Source organism: Gopherus flavomarginatus, chromosome 2 (genome assembly GCF_025201925.1).
Source record: "Gopherus flavomarginatus isolate rGopFla2 chromosome 2, rGopFla2.mat.asm, whole genome shotgun sequence".
In the NCBI taxonomy this organism is placed as follows: Eukaryota; Metazoa; Chordata; order Testudines; family Testudinidae; genus Gopherus; species Gopherus flavomarginatus.
Window position 1 is genome coordinate 195,749,997 of NC_066618.1, and position 16,631 is coordinate 195,766,627.

Here is a 16,631-nt window from a genome sequence, read left to right on the forward strand (position 1 = left end):
TCAGATTGCCAACTAGCAAGCGGTCCTCAGCAGCTACAGTTTCAATTCTTGGAACACTATAAGTTTAAGGAGTTGCTCCCAACTGAATCCCAGTCAGAGGTTGGGGCCATCATCGAAAATGGCAAGGTTATAGCAAGGACCTCCTTGCAAGCCACACTTGACTCAGCAGACTCGGCAACCTGCACAATGTTGACCGCTATAGCCATGTAAAAGAGCTTGTGGCTGCAGGCTTCGGGCCTCCAGCACGAGGTCCGACAGACAATTCAGGATTTGCCCTTCGATAGATCAGGGCCATTCTCAAAGAAAACGGACTCCCAAGTTCCACAGTCTCAAAGACTCACGAATGACATTTTAAAATCTGGGGCTCCATTCACCAGACCCACAAAGGAAGCATTTCAAACCTCAGGTTCCCCCACACTTGTACCCTATTTATTCTAGACAGGATAACAGGAAGCAGGGCAGAAATAATAGGAGGCGGCCATCTCCGCCCTCTTCCAACCAGAGCCAGGGCTTGGCAAAGCAGTCTTAGACCCGAAGCAAAACTTTTGAAGATATGTCTGGGGGAAATGCACCAGACATAATCCTGGATCCTTTTCCCCTGTTTTGTGAACCATCTGTCTCATTTCTACCATGCCTAGGCCTGGATCATGTTGAACTAATGGGTCTTACAAATGGTAGAATTGGGATATTTTTTCCAAATCTGTTCCCCGTCCCTCTTCAGGGACCCTTCTCATGAACAGCTCCTCTTACAGGAGGTGCAAACTCTGCTAGAAGATGGAGCAATAGAGGAGGTCCCTCAGGAATTCTGAGGCAAGGGATTTTTTCCCCAATATGTCCTAATCCTGAAGGCCAAGGGTAGAGTCAGGCATATTCTAGATCTGTGAAACCTCAACATATTCATGAAAAAGCTGAAGTTCTGCATGGTCTCAATGGCTTCCATTATCCCTTCCCTGGATCTGGGGGACTGGTATGCTGCCCTCTACTTGAAGGATGTATACTTTCACGTGTTGATAGTCCCATCCCACAGGTGGTTCCTCCGTTTCGTGGTCAGCGCCACCCATTATCAATTTATGGTTCTCCCCTTCGCGCTATTGGTGGCTTCTTGGGTGTTCACCAAGTGCATGTCGGTCGTAACTGCCTTCCCGAGGAGGCGACAGGTACAAGTACTCCCATACCTAGATGACTTGCTAATCAAAGGCCATACCAGAGCTCAGGTGGAGGAGCAGGTGACCCTGGTGAGATCGACTTTTACAGGCTCGGACTGATACTGTATGTGACACATTCAACCCTAATCCCCCACTCAGAGGATTGAGTTCATTGGAGCTCTACTAGACTCAAGTCAGGCCAAAGCATTCCTTCCGGAATCGTGTTTTCTGATCATGAGTGCCGTCAAAGAGGACTTACAATAATACCCCACTACTACAGAGCAAAATTGGCTGAAGCTGCTTGGTCGTAGGGCTTCTTGTACGTATGTAGTTCAGCATGGAGACCGTGGCTCGGACCTCTTAAGGCCTGGCTGGCCTCAGTATAGAGGCCAAACGGGACTGTCTAGACAAGATAGTCATTCCTCCTTCTGTAATTGAGTCCTTCCTGTGGTGGGTCAGCCAGCAAGGGGTGTGTGCAGGAGTACCTTTCTTCAGGCCCCAGCTCTCGCTGTCTCTAGTCACGGATGCAATGGGATGGTGAACACACCTAGGAAGACTCGGAACTCAAGGTCTCTGGTCCCAGGCAGAGCTTCCTGATGTGGATGTGCAATGAAAGTTAAGAGCAGTTCACTCTGCTTGCCAGATGTTCCAAACCCATCTGGAAGGAAGATCTGTGTTGGTATTGACTGACAAAACAGCGATGTTCTATATAAACAGACAGTATGGTGCTTGCTCCTCTTCCCTGTGCCCCAGGTTCGTGGAGGATAGGTCCATCAATGGCTATTTGCGAGGCTGGGCAGGGATGGTATCCCTAGCCTCTGCTTGCCAGAAGCTCGGAATGGGTGGCAGAGGATGGATCACTTGATGATTACCTGTTCTGTTCATTCCCTCTGGGGCACATGGCATTGACCACTGTTGGAAGACAAGATACTGGTCTGACCCAGTATGGCTGTTAAGTTGCAAGGTGAAATTCTTCCCAAAGGTTTTTAATACATTGCTGACCAAACTTTCAGGCCAGGATCTGCTCCCAAGGGCCATGGCTGTTTTTCATCATCTTTAGATATTTATGCCTATCAATTTTATAGTTCAGTCACCCTTTGAAATGCATTTTCCTGCAAGTGACCCCTAGGGAAAGTTCTTGCAAGCTGAGAGCAAGAAGGAAGGAGGCTTCAGGCTGTTTCTTTTCACCTGTATATGCTGCAGTGCAGGTTTTCTTTATCTTCTTTCTTTCCCCTCTTTCTATCTGAGTATTCTGTTTACAGCCTATATGCAAACTGAGGTGCACACAGATCCCATTAAGACCTGCTTAACTAGTCCTTCCTACATGGGGCTGCATGGGTTCGAACATGTGCCACAGCATAATTCAGGGAGAATTCATAACTCTACATATAATGTTGCTGCATACATTCCACCATGATGATATTGACCGTCACATGATTAGTTTTCAAATTATACCTCCCAAAGCATATTTTGTGCAAGACTATTACAGTAGAATGTAAGGTGAGAGTACAGGATGCTTTGAATCACACCCATGTATAGTTAGCCCTTGGCATATCTGTTGAGACTGTCAAGAGATGCCAGTTGGAATATGGGCTTCAGTCTACTAGGAATTTTAGATACATTCCATCAGCTTGTTTCATATTAGCCACTGAGAAGCTGTCAGATTATACTTCATTACTACTGACCTGTGCCAAAAGTGGTGTCCTCAAAGTGAAGTATCCTGTAGCTAATTAATTACTAATCCTGTGAATCATCCAGTTCTTTGTATTGAATAGCATTCTCAGTGATCAGCTATTTGAGTAGTTTAATATACTGTCTGCTCTTGAAAATTGGGGTAAAAGCCTTTTTTTGTTTCTTTCTCTCTTCTCTTTTTAGCTCTTAATAAACCCTTTCCAGAAATACTTAATACTGCATTAGTCATTTTGGGCCCTTTTCCAAATATTTGATCATGCATGCCAGACTTCCTATCTGCATGCATCTGTTTTGAGTACCTGACTGGTATATACAATGCCAGTACACAATGCTATAAGCTGGGTGTTTGTGATTGTCATTATTATTACTTTGCTATATGCCTCACTGACAGCGATGAGGTTGGCATGGGAACTGAATGCACAGCAAGCTCCCATTACAGAACTGTCAGTTTTAAAAGGTGAAAACTATAAAGTTCACACATAAAATGAACAAGTTTTTGCTAAATTTCCTAAATACATATAGAATTTCTTCTTGATGTTTTGAAATAACCAGTTTTATCAGGTTAAACGAGATCAGTGAAAAATGAACTCTGTTTGGCCGGTCTTACTCCTTATTAACAGTTTATTTCAGTAGCACCCAGAGGCCTCCATCTTGATAGCCCCATTGTACTAGGTGCTGTAGGAACACAGAAGAAAACATGGGGCAAATCCTGGTCATCTTCTAATTAATGTGAGTTTTTGCCAACAACTGACCTCACTGCGGTCAGGATTTCTCCCATGATTTAAGCCCTAAAGAGTTTACAGTCTAAATGGACAAGAAAAACAGAGTATGTCTACACTGCATACTAGGCCCAAGCTCCTCTTCCTTCCATACATAAATCAGGCAGATTCGGGTCAGCAGGCACTCAGGATCCGGATCCTGGGACCCTGCTAACGGGGTGGGTCAGAGCCTGTGTCCTACTGTGACTTGTGTCTTACTGTGACTTGAGTCCAAGCCCTGTCATTTTGTGATGTGGTTGCAGCTCAAGCTGCAGACCCAAGTCAGAAGGTCTATGTAGTGAGGTACAGATGTGTTAGCATGTCTGAGAGACCCGGGCCCAGTTTACAATGTAGTGTGGACACTCAAGCATTGGCGGTATGATGGTATGGCGACGCTGCTTTAGACGTCCGCGGCTGGCCTGTACCCGCTGACTTGTGCTACGGGGCTCAGGCTAAGGGGCTTTTAAATTGCAGTGTAGATGCTTGGGCTCTAGCATGAGCTCTGGGACCTCACAAGGTCCTAGAGCCCAAGCCCCAGCTGGAACCTGAACTTATGCACCAGGGTTTAACAGCCTGAGCCCTGAGAGCCTGAGTCAGTTGGAACAGAGCAGCTGCAGGTTTTTTAACTGCAGTGTCGACATTCCCTTCATCACAAGCCTGGGCTCTGCAGACCTGGGTTTACGGTGCTGTGTAGACATGCTCCTAGTAATGGACAAAATCTGTGCAGAATGTCAAAGGCCTATATCTTCCTAGTTACTGTGTGGTGGTTTCTCCCCAAACCATCCCCTTATCCCTCATGTTCTCCCCTCTGTCCAGGTGTCTCAGTGCCTGGCTAAGCAGCCTTCTTCCATTTAGACCACACCACAGAAATGGACTCGGGCTCTGTATGTGTGAAGGGGGCATGGTGGGGAAGAAGCAGCCAATAAGTAGGTGCCTATTGAGTGACTGCAAGGGTCTGGTAGTGTTACCACAAGTCTTCTTGTGTGTGGGCAAGCATGGACCCTTTGTGGAGCACAGGGAGTGTGCATTTTCCCCAAATCCAGCCCCTTCGTGTGGTGTAGAACTGTGCTGGTTCCATCATTGGAGACACACTGTCATGGCGGTGGGTGGGGAATGAAAGGCATGTGACATCACATATTACAATTGTATAAATACTATTATCAATATTGCTGGCTGTTTGTAATACAATGTTACCTGCAGGCCCTAAACAGACTGAGGTCCTATGCTGCTAGGTCTTCCTCAGACCTAAAGGAAGAGAGTACCTGCCTCAAGGAGCGTGTAATTTTAGTTTATTACAGTATAGAACATTGGATTACAGAAATAAGAAAGAGTAAGTGAAGACAAGTAATACAACCATGTTGCTGACAGTAACCATAACTATCTAAAATGGCTTCCAATGAAGGGAGTGTGTGTGGGGGGGAATTCTTTTATAAAATAATCCCTGGTGAAAATGCAGAGCAGATGCATCAGTTTGGGTTTACCACCACATAATTAGAAAATGACAGAAAGAAGAGGAGCTTCCAGTGAGCTGTTTGCCCCAAACTCATGAAGATAGTAAAATAAATAAATAAATTAAAATTCCTGTGGTTTATTTTCTATATATTCTGGATATATGCATGCATGTGCATGAAATTGTAAAAGCACTGTTTCATCATTTACATAAGAATGTATCCATTTAATAAAAACATATTTAAGAGAAATATATTTGTTTCAAAGGGGTTTGGGTTTTCTGTTTTGGTTGTTTTTTTGCTGATGAATAATGTCAATAATATTCCTTGCGGCTGCTACCTGAAATGGTATATCTAAAGAAGTATTTGTGTTACAGGAGACAAAAGTGGAGGAAGTGGAGGAAGCTGAAAATAAAGCAAGCCCTAAATCAACCAGACTAATCAGACAACCCTCAGAAGATAATGAAGTGTTTGGTATGTATCTGAAGAACTGGAAAATAAAGTTTGCACTGTAGCACAGTTTAAGCCAACAGTAGTGTGCTATTACTATGTAAAGAATTTATTCATATTCTTTCATGCTGTTTAGTTTGGAAAAGAGAAGACTGAGAGGGGACATGATAGCAGTTTTCAGGTATCTAAAAGGGTATCATCAGGAGGAGGGAGAAAACTTGTTCACCTTAGCCTCCAATGATAGAACAAGAAGCAATGGGCTTAAACTGCAGCAAGGGAGATTTAGGTTGGACATTAGGAAAAAGTTCCTAACTGTCAGGGTAGTTAAACACTGGAATAAATTGCCTAGGGAAGTTGTGGAATCTCCATCTCTGGAGATATTTAAGAGTAGGTTAGATAAATGTCTATTAGGGATGGTCTAGACAATATTTGGTCCTGCCATGAGGGCAGGGGACTGGACTCGATGACCTCTCGAGGTCCCTTCCAGTCCTAGAGTCTATGAGTCTATGCTTACAGATCTTTCTTATAATAAACATTTTCTCCTACTTTAAGACTGTGATTAGGAAAAGAAACAATGGTTTTGTGGCAGTGTAAGTCCATTTAAAGCCAGTGATGATGATAGTGTGGAGAAGGACGTCAAAGGTTTTAGCCAATGGATCTGTGGGCAGCACTGCTTTCTAGAGCAGGAATTTTAGGAATCTGGGGAGATTAAGGCAGCCTTACTGCACCAGTTTTAAGAATTTTGGACAGTTCTAACTAATTGTGAAATGCAGCATGGAATTCATTATTCCCAGGATGCAAAAGGAGTAGAAACTGAGTAATTAAATTTCTTTTACTAAATGCGGAAACGATGCATTTGAATAATTTAAACCTGCAGTGGATAAAATTAATTTTCAGAGTCAATTCTTCAGTCCACTGTAAAGTCCTCTGAAGACAGGCACGTCAGTTTTCAGGGTGTATTACTGCCATGGATGCTCCCAGCTTTCCTCTTCTATTCTATCTATAGTTTCTGGGCTTCCCTAGAGAGTTTCACCTGGGGGAGGGGAAACATGCAAGGAGGGGTTATTATAAGAAAATGAATTCTGTCTCAGTGTATGTTTGGTTCTCTCTATACTTGTTTATTGACAGAACAGCTGCAAAATTAATGCTGTGTTCCTATCATCTTAGTTTAAGAATCCCCTATAGCCCTTGTAATGCTTGTGCAGTCCAGTGGTGTGCATGTCTGTCTTACGTTTAAGTTAATTTTGTCACACGCTTTCAAGCCATTCTATTGGGGCTGAGACTTAGTGCTGATGAGTCAGTCATTGCTGGCTTACTAGGGATATGAGAGTAGTGCTGAGTGTGTTCTAGTGGATTCAAGAGAACTCCTTGGAATAGGTCTGCATGTGAGATGCCTGGAAAATGTAGATAATAAAATTAGCCTCACCTGTAGCTGAGGGAAGAGATTTCTGACCAAAGCCTCTTGTATATTCCGCATAAATCAGTGAGTTAAAAAGAGCTGGCTGCACCCTTTAGTTTAAAGATTTTTTTTGTATTTATTCAGGTGTCAGCTGTTTGGTTTTTTTGTTCCCCCCTTTTCCCCACCCCAAGAATTAGTCAGCTTATTGTTATGCTTAAGCCAAACACTGAGAGCACCCAAAATTACCAGTTGATACTTTTGAAATATGTATGCACCTGGCCAAGATGTTTCCAAAAGAATCAGGTAATTTTGGGGTACCAAAACTTCTGTAGGCCGAACTTTGAGGTACCTTGAAGGATCCTGATTTTCAGAATTGCTGAGCACCTGTCCTCTGGAGTTTGGGCCTCCTGAAGATGTCTGTTGATGGACATCTGAAAACTTGAAGCATCCAAAAACCACTAGTAATTTCTGAAAATATTGGCTGTATATCTTGAGCAGAACTTCTGTTTTAAAAAAATGCATTCAGTTATATCTTTCTTGTTCTATTTAGATCTATATTATTGGTTGTTTGCCTTTATTTTATTGTTTGTATAAAGGCATAAGTTTGAGTGACTTGCAACTCTCATTTAAATGATCTTCCCAATGGCCCCTCATTTTCTACATGTATCTCTTGCACCTGTGGACCTGTTATAAACAACTGTAGAGTCTTTGGAAATTTAGTCTTATATTCAGGGCTGGTTCCAGCGTTTTTGCTGCCCCAAGCAGCCAAAAAAACAAACGAACAAAAGTTGCGATTGGCGGCACTTCGGCGGCAGCTTTACCACCGCTGCTTCATTCTTCGGCAGCAGGTCCTTCACTCCGAGAGGGACTGACGGACCTGCCACCGAAGAGCCGGACCTTTTGGTTGGCCTCCCCAAGCACCTGCTTGCTGCGCTGGTGTCTGGAGCTGGTCCTGGCTCTATTGAATTCATTTGATTTCATGAATACATGAACTTCTGCTATTAGGGAAGAAGTGTGAATTAAGGGAAGCAGCATGGTCCATAGGGGACTTGACTGGGAGCCAAGAAACCTGGGAGCTATGCTAGTTCTGCCACTGACCTTTTGTGTGAATTTCACTCAACTCTTTGCCTTCATTTCTGCTCCCACCATTGGTTTGTCTCCTCTGTGTAAACTCTTCAGGGTGGGATAGGAACCGCCTTTTATTATACATTGGGGCCATAATCCAGTTGGGCTGTTCACACTGGCCAGGTGAAGGCAAACAATGCTACCTTCAAAGGCTGGACTGGCAGCATCTCTTGTGTGTTTCCCAGAAACTTTGGAAAAAAAATTGCCAGACAGATTTCCTTCCTTGGAATTATATAGTAGCATGATTCCTCCCTGCACCTTCCCAATGTAGACCAATTTCTAAAATGCATAGTACAGTTCTTAAAAATAATGATAAAAAAGACACAACCTTAGGGTGTGTTTTCTCTGTGTTTGTCATTCTGTGTTTTTAAATATTTAGGTTAGACTCCCACAATTTATCTAACCTTTTATTTCTCGCCTGTATATCATACTAATCAGAATAATAGAAATGTAGGGCTGCAAGGGACCTAGAGAGGTTTTCTAGTTCAGCTCCTTGCATGGAGGCAGGACCAAGTATACTTAGACCATCCGTGACAGGTGTTTGTCTAATCTGTTCTTTAAAACCTCCAGTAATGAGGATTCCCTTGGAAGCTTATTCTATAACTTACCTACCTAGTTAGAAAGCTGTTCCCAATATCTATCCCCCTTTGCCATGGATTAAGCTGGTTTTGTCTTCTCTGTCTTCAGTGGGAGGGATAGCTCAGTGGTTTGAACCTTGGTCTGCTAAACCCAGGGTTGTGAGCTCAGTCCTTGAGGGGCCATTTAGGGAACTGGAGTAAAAATCTGCCTGGAGATTGGTCCTGCTTTGAGCAGGGGGTTGGACTAGATGACCTCCTGAGGTCCCTTCTAACCCTGATATTCTGTGACTTTGAGAACAGTTGATCACAGTCCTCTCTGTAGCAGCCCTTAACATATCTGAAGACTGTTATCAGGTCCCCCTCAGTCATCTTTTCTTAAGATTAAACATGACTAGTTTTTGTGACCTTTCCTCATAAATCAGGTTTTCTAAATTTTTTGTTGCGTATTATGTGAATGAAGGACTGAATTTTAGTTTTAACACATAGTCTTGCATTTGAGTGTTTGCTTGGAGGGACCACATGGCAGCAGGAGCCCCATAGGAGCTTTGACAGAAAGCTTCCTCCAAGGGAGTTTGAACACCTTTGCCACATTTTTAAAGGGTGCAGCATGTAACTCCCAGCCAGCTCTCTTCCCCCATGGCCTCAGCCTCATGCTACCATTTCTATCACCTATAGCAGTGATCCACAAACTGTGGGGTGTGCCCCCCATGAGGGCATGGAGGAATGTTTTGGGAGGGTGCAGTGGGGCCCGGGCAGCCCCCATTGGGGTCAGGAAGGGAGCGCCACCTAACCCTGCTCTGCCCTCAGCTTTGCTCCATCCCCATCCTCCAGCCGCAGCCCCACTCTCCAGCTCCGGCCCCAGCCTTGGCCCCTGGCTCCTAGCCCAGCTGCCGGCCCTGACCATGGTTGCTGTGGCTCTGCTTCTAGCATTGCCCCCTGGCCTTGGGCCCACCCCCAGCTCCAGCCCTGGCCTTGGCTCCCTTACCCTGGCCATGCCCCCTCTCCCGTCCCTGTATCCTGATTGTGACTCCTGGGGGAGGGAGGGTGCGGAGAGGAGTCGGGGTGGCACAATGTGAAAAGTTTGGGGACCACTGACCTATATAAAGAGGCTACCACAACTGCTGGCTCTAGGATGAAACAATAGCACTGATCTCTTGTGGTTGACCCCTCCACAGGAATGAATGGGTGGGACTCCCCTTCCACTTCCTCTCGTTTGTACACAGAGGAGTCACATTCTGACTTCAGGCAAGTCATTCTGAAATCAGCCACAAGAGGGCAGTACTTGCCTTTCCCCTGGAGAGTCCAAGTTGACAATCGAATGTCATTTAAAGCATTGCATTAGCTGCGTGGAGTTTGTGTTCTAGGTACCCCTTTTCTAAAACAATACATATATTTAGTTACACTAGACCAGACAGCATTATATTTAACCTGGAAAGTAGAGAATATTCTATACCCTTTATAGCATTTGACATACAGGATTGTTAGGACAGAAAAGCAGTAATTTAAGTGAAGAGTTAAGAGAAACCTTTTGTGGCAAGTATCGGAGGGGCAGCTCTGTTAGTCTGTATCTGTAAAAGCAGCAAAGAGTCCTATGGCACCTTATAGACTAATGGACATATTGGAGCATGAGCTTTTGTGGGTGAATACCCACTTCATCGGATGCAATCGTGGGTGAATACCCACTTCGTCGGATGCATGTCGGATGCATCTGATGAAGTGGGTATTCACCCATGAAAGTTCATGCTCCAAAACGTCTATTAGTCTATAAGGTGCCGCAGGACTCTTTGCTGCTTTTGTGGCAGTTCAAGCATTTTTGATTTTCCGTAAACTCTTTTTTCTCTAGAAGGTTCAGTTAGCTTGAATTTAGCTGGCCAAATACAACATACCCTCAATTCTTTTTTTCATTGATCCTCGTCAGTTGGGCTTCAGACATGGGCACGGGATAAGAGACTGCACTGACTTCCTTGACTGATAATCCATTGCTGGGAATGGATAAGGTTTAGGTGTTCATTCCAGGTCTGTTACATCCGTTAGAACCATTTTGATGTGAATGCCCATCAGGAGTCATTGATTCATTTTGCAGAGCCCAGTGGTGCTTTACATTCCTTCCAGTCAGAAATTACTCTGAGTGGTTATTCTTTATTCACTTATCTTATGGTAGTGCTGAAATGCCTCCATCAGCATTGGGGCCCTGTCGTGCTGAGCACTGATACATATAAATAGAGGTAGACATGGTCCGTGTGCAGAGGGCTTACTGTACAGGTAGGGTTACTGCTCCAGCATCTGTTGTGGATGTTGCAGTTGTATATATATTGGCGTTCCAGAGCTGCAGGCTTTCAATGAACAGTGAGTCGACCACAATAGGGAAACTTTCAAAAATGCCCATAATTTAATGAGCATGTGGCTCAGGCAAGTTATGATGTCTCCCTGAAATGTTGACTTAAATGCTTTTTTTATGGTGATCTGCAGAGTTTCATCTTTTCATGCAAACTACTTAATGTTGTATAAAGCCAGACTGAAAGCTATTTGGAGGTGTGCTACCCTGAGTACACCTATTCTGTTGCGCTCTCTATCTCTTTTTATATTCAACTTAGATAATGTGGTCTCTTTGTATTTGAGCCAGCCAATAAGAAAGCTGTCTTACATAAAAGTTCAGTACACATAAGATGGGAGGGTAATGGTAAACATATGGAGAAACTGACCAGGAAGTGACTGCTCGCTCAAGTTCTAATGACTGAGTAGCCTCAGGGTCTTATTCAGGCCATACTCTTTAGTATTCCCAAGTGAAAGCGGTGGCCTAAAATGCCTTTAATCGTTTGTTCTCCAGTATGACTCTCTGTCACATCTAGGCTAAACTGAGATGCATTGTACTGGTGGGTTTTCCCTGGGCCTCAGCTTGCAAAGAATTAGAATAGAGCGAAAACCAGAATTTCCATCTTGGGGAAAATTCTGATATTTTGCCATTTGTTTTCAATGTAATATGAAAAGTCAAAAATTTGACATTTTTCCATAGAACAAAAAGTTTAAGAAAAATTCATTTTGGAAATGTCAAAACAAAACATTTTGATGTTCCTGAATCAAAACATTTCACTTGGGTTTGTTGCAAAAAATCAAAAATTTTTTTTTCCTAGTCAGTTCAGAATTAAACTGTATCTGCCTAAAATGCCATAGTGCCTCACTGGAGTTTTAGTTCAGGAGCCGCATTCCCCTAATCTTTCCTAAGGGCCAGGCTCCGTGGCTGGACTATATCTCCCAGGGTCCATTGTGATAATGTGACTCTCTTCTGTTGCCATATGGCTCTGTCAGAAATATTTCAGGGTCAAGCCTAACTGCAAAAAAATTTTCGTTTTGATGTTCCTCATGGAAAACCAAAAAATTATGGCACAATTTGAAATTTCACTAGGGAAAATTTCAATTTTATGGAAGCTACATGTTCCATTTAAAAAAAACAACAAAAATTTTGACAGAAAAATTTCCAGTCAACTCTGCCAAGAACATGGTTGGCCACCTATGAAGTAGGGCAGCCTGATAATGTAAGCATGTAACACCCATTTTTCCCAGTGCGTACTACCTTTCTGTTTATTTCTGGTACAATTTAAGGTATTTAGATGTAAAACCCTATATGGTCTTGAGAACCTGCTCTATCTACAATGCTGCTCCTTCCACCATGTGGCAATTACAGTTGTCTGGAATGTTCTTATTTCCTTTCTTTCAGGGTTAAACTCCAAGCCAGGTGGTGACACATTCTAAGAGGGGGATATGATGAGGTCTATAAAATGACTGATGTAGAGAAAGTAAATAAGGAAGTGTTGTTGTTTACTCCTCATAGCACAAGAACTAGTGGGTCACCAAATGAAATTAATAGGCAGCAGGTTTAAAAACAAACAAAAGGAAGTATTTTTTTCACACACTGCACAGTCAACCTGGGGAATTCTTTACCGGATGATGTTGTGAAGGCCAAGACTATAACAAGGTTCAAAAAAGAACTAGATAAGTTCATGGAGGATAGGTCCATCAATGGCTATTAGCCAGGATAGGCAGGGATGGTGTCCTTAGCATCTGTTTTCCAGAAGCTGGGAATGAGTAACAGGGGATGGATCACTTGATTACCTGTTTTGTTCATTCCCTCTTGGGCACCTGGCATTGGCCACTGTCAGAAGACAGAATATTGGGCTAGATGGACTTTTGGTCTGACCCTGTATGGCCTTATGTTCTTACGTGTCCATCTCTGAAACACAGTCCTGCTTGAGCCTCACCAAAGCCCAAGTTGAGCAGCTTTCTGGGTACAATACATAAAAATATGAGTGTTCATACTGGGCCAGATCAGTAGTCCATCTAGCCCAGTATCCTGTGTTCCATCAGTGGCCACTGTTGGATGCTTCAGAGGGAATGAACAGAACAGGGCAATTATTGAGTGATCTGTGCTCTATCATTAAGTCTCACCTTCTGGCAGTTAGAGGCTTAGGGGCATCCAGAAGATGAAGTGGCATCCCTGCCCATCTTGGCTAATAGCTGTTGATGGACCGTTGCCCACAACAGTAGATTATAAGTACTACTTACACATTAGCAAACTGGTTGACATAGTACACCCACAATTTGGAAATATAATGCATACATAAAATGTGTTCACAAGATTCTCATGTCCACACTTCAGCTCTTAAAAGAAAACCGCAAAAAGAGGAGACCCACGGGAATCCAGCAGTATACGTTAACCTACCTGAATAATCCATTTATCTGTGGACTATGTTGTCATCATGTACTGGACAAAAGCTGTGAGGTTATTGCAGTTCATATTGACCTTTCTGGGAAGCTTGTCTTATCGATTGTAAACATAATCAGCCCTGGAAAACAAGCTGACACTCTAATGCCAAGTGATGGCAAGTTAACACACAAATCTTCTGGTGAGACAACATATAGTTCTAAGCTAGATGTTATCATCATGCCACAATTATTTTATTTTGCTACATTATAAGGTGAGTGTGTACTGATGCTTGTATTCAAATTGTCCAGACATTTTCCACCCTAAAGGATGTGAGGCTTTTTGATTGTGACTTTCACAGAGTTTTACCTTTCTGACTGAAATTTGACATATTTGCTCCTTATCGGAAACTTCTGAAAATTTAACTGAAAACAGTGGAGTCACTGTCAATCACAGAGAGAGTGGGAGGATGAGTACAAGGAGTAGAAACTGCAGACTTTCTGCCAGGAAAAAAAAATGCTTTGACTTTTTTTCATAGCTCTTGTACCACAGTGGGAAGAGATGGAAAATAGAAATTTGGCACAGAAAGATTCTCTTCCTCATGGCTGCATCTATTAGTGCTTTAGTGAAAATGAGGTTATCATAACCTTAGTCCCAGATTTGGACCTTAGCGTCCAAAATATGGGAGTTAGCATGAAAACCTCCAAGCTTAGTTACCAGCTTGGACCTGGTACCTGCTGCCACCACCCAAAAAATTAGAGTGTTTTGGGGCACTCTGGTCCCCCTGAAAAACCTTCCCTGGGGACCCCAAGACCCAAATCCCTTGAGTCTCACAATAAAGGGAAATAATCCTTTTTCCCTTCCCCCCTCCAGGTGCTCCTGGAGAGATACATCGACACAAGCTCTGTGAAACTACACAGAGTGACTTTCCCTCTCTGTTCCCAATCCTGGAAACAAAAAGTACTTTCCTATTTCCCCAGAGGGAATGCAAGATCAGGCTAGCAAATCCAACACACACAGATCTCCCCCCGATTTCTTCCTCCCACCAATTCCCTGGTGAGTACAGACTCAATTTCCCTGAAGTAAAGAAAAACTCCAACAGGTCTTAAAAGAAAGCTTTATATAAAAAGAAAGAAAAATACATACAAATATTCTCTCTGTATTAAGATGATACAACACAGGGTCAATTGCTTAAAAGAATATTGAATAAACAGCCTTATTCAAAAAGAATACAAATCAAAGCACTCCAGCACTTATATTCATGCAAATACCAAAGAAAAGAAACCATAGAACTTACTATCTGATCTCTTTGTCCTTACACTTAGAAACAGAAAATTAGAAAGTAGAACTTACTTCTCCAAAGCTCAGAGAAAGCAGGCAGACGACAAAAGACTCAGACACTCAATTCCCTCCACCCAAAGTTGAAAAAATCCGGTTTCCTGATTGGTCCTCTGGTCAGGTGCTTCAGGTGAAAGAGACATTAACCCTTAGCTATCTGTTTATGACACGCCCCCCAAATTGCAGACAGTGGGGAAGCTCACTGGCGGCGATTTCCTTCTAGAACTTGAAAATAAACAGATTAATACAACACATGCACCGTTACATATACTCCTAAGTATATAACTAACAGACTTCTACATTTTAAGAACACTTTTTAACTACTGAATTCTGGGAAACTCTCACGGGAGAGTGCATCAGCTACTTTGTTAGAAGCTCCTGTGATGTGCTGAATTTCAAAATCAAAATCTTGGAGAGCTAAACTCCAACGAAGAAGTTTCTTGTTGTTCCCCTTGGCAGTATGAAGCCACTTTAGTGCAGCATGGTCAGTTTGTAGTTGGAACCGCCGTCCCCAAACATATGGGCGTAGCTTTTCCAGGGCGTACACAATGGCATAGCATTCCTTTTCACTGACTGACCAGTGACTTTCCCTCTCAGACAGTTGCTTGCTGAGAAACACGACAGGATGGAAGTTGTGATCTGTTGCTTCCTGCATGAGCACTGCTCCTATACCACGCTCAGATGCATCTGTTGTTACTAGGAATGGCTTGTCAAAGTCCGGGGCCCTGAGCACAGGGTCAGACATGAGCATCGCCTTAAGCTGGGTAAAGGCCTTTTGACACTCATCAGTCCACTTAACGGCATTTGGCTGGGTCTTTTTGGTCAGGTCGGTCAATGGGGCAGCGATTTGGCTGTAGTGTGGTACAAATCGCCTGTAGTATCCGGCCAAGCCTAAGAAGGATTGGACCTGCTTCTTTGACTTTGGGACAGGCCACTTTTGGATAGCATCCACCTTGGCCTGTAGGGGGTTTATGGTTCCTCGACCCACCTGGTGCCCCAGGTAAGTCACTCTGTTTTGGCCTATTTGACACTTTTTGGCCTTAACAGTTAGTCCGGCCTGCCTGATGCGCTCAAAGACCTTTTCCAGGTGCAGTAGGTGTTCGGGTCAGGAGTCTGAAAAAATGGCCACATCATCGAGGTAGGCAACTGCAAATTCTCCCAGTCCAGCTAGTAGACCATCTACCAGCCTCTGGAAGGTGGCGGGTGCATTTCGAAGGCCGAAAGGAAGGACATTGAATTCATACACCCCCGCATGGGTGACGAATGCTGACCTCTCCTTGGCAGGTTCATCTAGCGGTACTTGCCAGTACCCCTTGGTTAAGTCTATTGTAGAGATGAACTGGGCACGTCCCAACTTTTCCAATAGCTCATCGGTACGTGGCATTGGATAGTTGTCCGGACGAGTTACAGCATTTAGCTTACGGTAGTCCACGCAAAAGCGTATTTCCCCATCTGGTTTGGGTACCAGAACCACTGGAGATGCCCATGCACTAGTAGATGAGCGGATTATACCCATCTGTAGCATGTTCTGGATCTCCCGTTCTATAGCAGCTTGGGCATGAGGAGACACTCGGTAGGGTGGGGTTCTGATTGGGTGAGCATTACCTGTATCAATGGAGTGGTATGCCCGTTCAGTCCGTCCTGGGGTGGCTGAGAACAATGGGGCGAAGCTAGTGCACAGCTCCTTGATTTGTTGCCGCTGCAGACGTTCCAGGGTGGTTGAGAGGTTCACCTCTTCCACGCCACCGTCTTTTTTCCCGTCGTAGTAGACACCGTCAGGCCACTCAGCATCATCTCCCTGGACTGTAAACTGACAAACCTGTAAGTCTCTGGAATAGAAAGGCTTGAGAGAATTAACATGGTACACTTTAGGCTTTAGTGAGGAATTGGGAAATGCTATGAGGTAGTTTACAGCTCCCAGGCGCTCTTGGACCGTGAATGGCCCTTCCCATGATGCTTCCATCTTATGGGCCTGTTGCGCCTTCAAGACCATAACCTG

General features: G+C 43.9%; 1 protein-coding gene across 2 annotated transcripts in view; it reads left to right on the forward strand.

The window, feature by feature from the left end:
- Positions 1 to 16,631, forward strand: part of MBP (myelin basic protein) — a 187,339-nt gene that overhangs the window by 84,540 nt on the left and 86,168 nt on the right. For both annotated transcript variants that reach the window (XM_050941860.1, XM_050941861.1), the window contains exon 3: positions 5,421 to 5,517. In XM_050941860.1, the coding sequence (XP_050797817.1) occupies positions 5,421 to 5,517 (97 nt within the window). The remainder of the gene's footprint in view (positions 1 to 5,420; positions 5,518 to 16,631) is intronic.